This window comes from Thunnus thynnus, chromosome 4 (assembly GCF_963924715.1).
Source record: "Thunnus thynnus chromosome 4, fThuThy2.1, whole genome shotgun sequence".
Taxonomy (NCBI): Eukaryota; Metazoa; Chordata; class Actinopteri; order Scombriformes; family Scombridae; genus Thunnus; species Thunnus thynnus.
The window spans coordinates 10,384,043-10,390,276 of record NC_089520.1 but is presented as its reverse complement, the minus strand read 5'-3'; the positions used below and the strand labels follow the sequence as shown (position 1 = coordinate 10,390,276).

The window sequence follows — 6,234 nt, the reverse complement described above, 5'->3', positions numbered from 1 at the left end:
ATGGCTTATAATCACAATGAATCAAGACGTATTGTTTGTCGAGACAAAACAGGACAAACTTTCACCTTGTCTCTGTAAAACTTCTTCTTACCATATTGACTGTAGAGCTGCTTGCTTTCGTGCAGTGCAGCATTCCAGACAAGTTGAGACATGACAGTGTGTGTTCCCTGTCTGAGGGAATCAGTTAAACTGGGTGGATTGAAGGAACCTGGTGACACCATGCAACTCTGTAACTTAAGAGTGCAAAAATCAAATAAAAATGGTGCTAAGCATGGGACACCTCCTGGCAGGTATTCTGAGGTAGAGCTTAGAGTATGTTACTTTCACATAATAATAATAATAATCTTTTTTTTATTTGTGCCCAGAAGAATGCCAAATGTGCACTACAAGAAAAGAAAGAGCTTTTTTTTTTCCTCTTTACAATCAGTCATGCACTTTAAAATAAATAAATAAATGAGCTGATTTACATAAAAGTACAGTTTTTCTATGACATTCTCCATCAGCAGCCACACTCAAACAGGGAATAAATCCTCTAAACAACATGCCTAAAAAAACATCCCTTTGAAGGAAAGGCAAAGACGGTATCAGCAAAGTTAAAAAGGGCTTATTACGTCTGTCATTTCCATAAAATTTGGGTTTTGAAAGTACCACAGGATGTGTTTATTACTGATATATTTTCACCACAGTAATAAGTCCCAAAGTTTCCAGTTGCTATCGTCAGTCAGAACTTCTCTTAACTGGAGGAAACAGGAAGATTTTTATGGTATTAACAAAAGAAAATTTAGAAGTAAAGGTTGATGGTGATTTCCAAATGACTTCCTGTATCATTATCAAATTATTTAGAATTGATATGGGGATGTTGATGTGCTAATCAATCATGTTTATTGCCACTGTTTCCACGAATTACCACGAGTTGTCAACATGCCCCTGCATCACTATAACCAACACAAATTCCTGCATGATGCACTTTGTGATTCCAGAGATTCAGATTCTGATGTTTGTGTAGTTTCAAAAGCTTTGTGCGGGGGAGGAGAGGGGTTTGGTTAGAGATTCAGTTCCTGAGTAAAAAGGCTATATTTGGGTGTGGACAGGCTTCCAGGCAGAAAGGGGGCGAGGTTTAACCCCATTGCTGCATCGCCATTGGTGGAAATGAGGGACAAAAATGCCTCTACCTGGTGCAGGTAAACAGATTGACATCAGGCACAGCAAGGGTGGATCGACTGGCGGGATTTACTGCAACCCTTAGACTTCTTTTAACCAGCCACTCTAGACAACTCGACAGCTTTTTTTGTTTGTGGCTTTTGTACAGGTTTGTGTTTTGTCTAACTACAGACAAAGAAACAGAAAAGTTAGCTTTTTTTTGGCTTATTTCTTTGGTAAATGTCAGTTACTGATGCTTTATTGTGTTTTTTTTTCTAGATAGCTTGTGCATGTCACACATTTTGCTTTGTCAGCCAGGTAAGTTGAGGTTGTAGGTTGAACAGATGATGACAGTGCACATTTATCAGGCTATTACAAGTTCTGTTTTATATGCAGAATAGTTTTGGAGGGGAAATGTATGAGCTGAAGGTTGTTGGAGACAGGGGATCGGGGCAGTAATAGACGGTTACATTTATGTGTGTTTGGTCTCTGCGTGTTTAACAACCTGCTTTCATTGGGCTCAAAAGACTCCAGAAGGATGGAAAACAGTGAAAACAGGTCCTGTCTTGTGCAGGGAGAGGCCTGCCTGGCACACCCTTCACACGCACTGACATGCGCCCATAGAAAGAGACACGAATATGTGCACGGATGGAACCTGTTTTTCATGTATTTGTTCCTTTTAACTAATCTGCCACTTCTTTCCCAACAGAAAAAGAAAGAATGACATCACTAAAAGCATTGAAGGGAATCAGCCGTGTCAACTGCTTCATTCCCAGTGATTCCTCACCGGAGGCAGCCAGCACGCTCGCCGCCTAATGAAACCATCCATGTATTCTATCCTTCATTCCACCGGAGTCTGTGTAAAGTGTCAATCAGATTTCAGTGGTTTGAAGAGTAAGACACATGGAATTTGTCATCTGGAGAGAGCTTTGCAAGAAATACAATCACATTATGGAACGTTTTAATGGTTGAAACTTTTAGAATAAAAATGAATTTTGCTGTTTTAAATTTTATTGTATGGCCTTTTAATATCCTTTGATGTCAACCTGGTGGTGAAAGCAACAGTTCTGCACAAGCACAGAAAGAGGACGCCTCCTCACCTGCATTGCGACAGCAGTTGAATAGCACTGCGCTGATTGCACTTGAGAGTTATTGCAGGATCACAGAGTGCTGGCAGCCCCATTTTACGTCTTTTGGACTGTCACTCACAGAGGTTGTTATGTCCTCACCCTTGTCTCTCTGCCCTTGCTTCTCCAAGACATGGCAATTACATAATGACTCCTAAATTCCCATGTCGCCACATTCAAAGCAAACTGTCAGGGCTTCAACCGAGACATAGCTTTGTGTCCCTAAAGTCTCCTCATCCTATATGTGCAACAGTAGAACTCAGGCATACATTGTCAGCATTGCACTGACTTTTGTACTGAGTAATTTAGTGTAGAGTAATGAACACCCTGTTCATCTTTTTTTTTTTCTTAAGAATATAGTTTTTCCATCAGGTTCTAACCAATTCTCTGTGGGACAATTAACCTGCCTCATTAGCACAAGACATTTCCCAGGTTCTATTCAACGCCTTAATTATAGCTAAATGGGCAGCTGGAAGTCATTTGACAGCTACATTGAGCCCTGAGTAACCGGGTATAATTCTTCCATCCAATTACGATGGAGGGAACATAACGAATAAACAAACAAAGCAGCATAGTGCCAGATCAGCAGAGGTTAATACAGACTAGTATTAAGCTGGTGGGCTGTTATGACAGTTTTTCTCTTTAATTATAGACAGTATGATATATAGGTTTCTCCTGCATACAGGTACACCATCTCATACAAAGCTACAGGTACTAAACTCAGTTATATTATATCTGAAGTGTTTCATAAAACAAGATATTTTATAAAATATAAGGGAAAAAGGCAATGTAGAATATGTTATCATTAGAGTACATTAAAGCCACTACAGATGAAAGAAGAGCGAGTCTCCTGCCATTCCTATCACAAAACATAATTTATCCAATATATACAAAGACAGAATGACCCATGCATGACCCAGACATCAGAAAAATTCAGTCCTCATCATCTTGGCTTGCCCTGATGCCCCGCGAGTAATCAACGATCCCAGCAGGCATCACATAGTAGAAAGACTTGTCGCTTTCTACTGAACAGGCTTCTCCTGCACTACGCACCCCAGTCTGCCATTTACCTTCCTGTTAGATGCAATGATAACCAGGGGGCTTAGCGCCGCATAGAGTGAGGAGAAGAATATACGTAGGTCAGAGATCAGTGAGGATCTCATGGTCTTCCTCACAGTTAGAGTGTACACCCAAAGCCCATTATCTACCCCGTAGAGAACCACATACAAAGTAACAAGAGCTACCACAGCTTTGGCAGCTCGTTGCTCAGCCCCACCACTTCCCCCACTGCCACCGCTGCTGCAACGGAGTCCCTTCACCTGCCGGCTGTGCCTGTAAAGAAAGACCAGGATGATCAAACTAGCTAGGGTCATAAGAGCCATGGGCACCACGTCTCTGCCCACCTGGGCTGCCCCGTTGGCCTCTTTGGACAACTTAGAAGGGAAGTGCACGTAGCAAAATTGTACATTGATGCCATGGTTTGCTGGGCTGGAGTCATTCTGAGTGCCAAAGGAGAAGAGTACGGCCGCCGAGCTCATGCAGGTGTTGAGGAGCCAGAGGAAGAGGAACACAAACCCCAAATAGTGGGCTACCAAGGCACGGACTGAGGCCCAGTGTGATCCAGGAGGGGCAATGCTCAGGCACTGGTAGGCACTCAGGACGAAGGTGAGCCAAATTGAGAGGGAGCGTGAAGTTCGGTAGACAAAGATCACAGCTTTACAACCTATGTCTCCGAAGATGTTGGCCAGGTGGAAGGAAGCCAGGGTCTCTAGCAAACAGCGTACACCCACCACCAGCAGGTTGACACAGGCCAGGTGAAGCACGATGGCATCAGCTGGGAGGAGCTGGTTCTCGTGGTAGAGCAAGAGGAGAAATGCCAGGATGACAGCGGCGTTACCCGGGACTCCCACAACAGTGAGGGACAGATAGAGCATCCCACGGACAAACTCCTCTGATGGCATTCCTGTAGGGATAGAAAACAGCACAAGAAAACTCTATCAATTAAGTAAAACCACAGACATTGTCTTGGTATTAGCTATAATGCCCTTCTGAATGTTATGTGATACCTAGCATTCAAAGAGCAACTGCTGATACTACTTGAGAACAGTCAAACATAACAAGGTCTGAAGAGGACCTTGTGATCTCTCTCTCCTGAAGTAGTCAGGTTGTTTGTGTGCTTATACTTGCAAACAGTTAACGGTTGTTGGATCGGTTTTGCATGGTCCATTGACTCTAGACTTCTCTTACCACAGCGTCCAATTACTTGAGATCAATTCAGATGACTGCTTCTGTCCCGTCACTGGGTGTCAAACAGACAGGATAACACAGAGGAAGCTGTGTTAGGATTCATTTACAGGGTATAGCCAATAGGCAGAGAAAATGGTGTTAATGGCGCAGTAGTATCTATCAGCCTAATGTTTATACTCAAAAAAAGATTAAAACCATTTCTCAATGTCACTGTTTAATACTTTTTTCTAATTACTGATACTATGTTTAGATTCCCCTAATCAGACCTCTCACATTACTTTTGTGTTTTTCATTTCTGCAATCAATTTTAAAAGGCACTACCTATAAAAGAGACCGTTCTTGTGTTGGTAAGTCAGATAGAAACACCACAGTGTCCTCCAGTGGAAGAAAATGAAAAGCCAGAGGACATCCTAGCTCAGTCTACATGATAGATCACCCACAGTTTCATTTGTAGAGTGTGACATAGCATCCGATTTTATGATTGTATAATTCATCCAAAGCAGTAAAATGTCTAAAAATAGAATTAAAACTAAACTGTGAGGATGTTGTAAAGGCAAATCAGTGCTACATGATTTAATTGCAACATCCCACATCCCACAGCAGGGAATTGGTAATGAGTATTAAGCCCATTTCTCTTAAGTACATGATGAGACATGCCCTCCTACTTATATTAAAAGAGAAAACACTAACCATTTACGAGATTAATTACATGTATGATATCCTCATCAATTGTATGTTTTGAACACCATTTATGAATTGTGCAGGTATTGATAGGGTTGCGTTTTCTTATTACTTTGCACATTTACAAGTTAGAAAAATGTTGACTTTATTGTCTCCAAAGGGGAACTAGCCTTGTAGCCAGGTGAAATATAGAGCATAAACAATATATTATATACTTATATGTCTGTATCTTTCTTCTCTTTTCTTTTCTTTTCATTTCTTTGACCTTAATCATTTATTTTTTTGTGGTCTAGGTCTCACCAGTGCTTGATTGGCCCTGGGATGCTTTCTAGGCATCTTCTCTGATCCAAATTCTTCATATTACAGTATATGTTTGCACTTAATTTGCCTGTTGTTGTTATTCTGTTTCCCCGCATTCTAACTGCTATTTCTGCCTCCTTTGAATATATGACATTTATTGCATGTGCGTCCATCCAAGAGTGGGATGTTGCTCTTCTCATTTTTATTTAAAGGAATGTGTTTTGTTTTGTTTAGTTGGACTTTTTCCTTATCTGAACCAAGGGTCTAAAGATAGAGGGTGTCACAAGATTTTAAAGTCCTCTGAGGCAAGTTTGTGCTTAGATAGATTTGATGTGATACAGGCAAATGCACTCTGACAGTGAAATAAAAATAGATTTTAAAGCTCAGTTTGTGTTTTTCGACTGAGCATTATGCATGATTCAGTTATTTTGCCTGTGTCTTAAAGATACATCAGAAATTATATGTTGCACTGGCCAATCTTATAAATTTAAGTGTACATACAGAGACAAATAAAATCCAAGGTCCTTGGAGGTCACTTTTGCTCCCCTCTCCTTGCATGCAAATAAGAAGTCTGAGGCCCATCAATAACAGACTGAGAGACTGCTGAGCCGAAAGCCTCTTAAACCACATTTTTGCTAGAGGACAGATTAACTGCCAAAGTGAGGAATGCATCAAATATTCCCTCTTTGCCAACCAGAGCTGGTGCCCTCAACAGCATGCTTAAAGGTGCAAAGGGTTA

The 6,234-nt window shown here is 41.2% G+C and overlaps 1 protein-coding gene across 1 annotated transcript; it reads right to left on the bottom strand.

Annotated features, from left to right (window-relative positions):
• Positions 1-2,420: 2,420 nt before the first annotated feature.
• On the bottom strand, positions 2,421-5,508 carry ora2 (olfactory receptor class A related 2). The gene has a single exon (XM_067586555.1). The coding sequence runs from the start codon at positions 4,226-4,228 to the stop codon at positions 3,290-3,292; it is 939 nt and encodes a 312-aa protein (XP_067442656.1). The 5' UTR covers positions 4,229-5,508; the 3' UTR covers positions 2,421-3,289.
• Positions 5,509-6,234: the final 726 nt, after the last annotated feature.

Excerpts from the sequence above, each read along its gene's own strand:
- ora2 (XM_067586555.1), bottom strand. The coding sequence starts at position 4,228 with ATGCCATCAGAGGAGTTTGTCCGTGGGATGCTCTATCTGTCCCTCACT.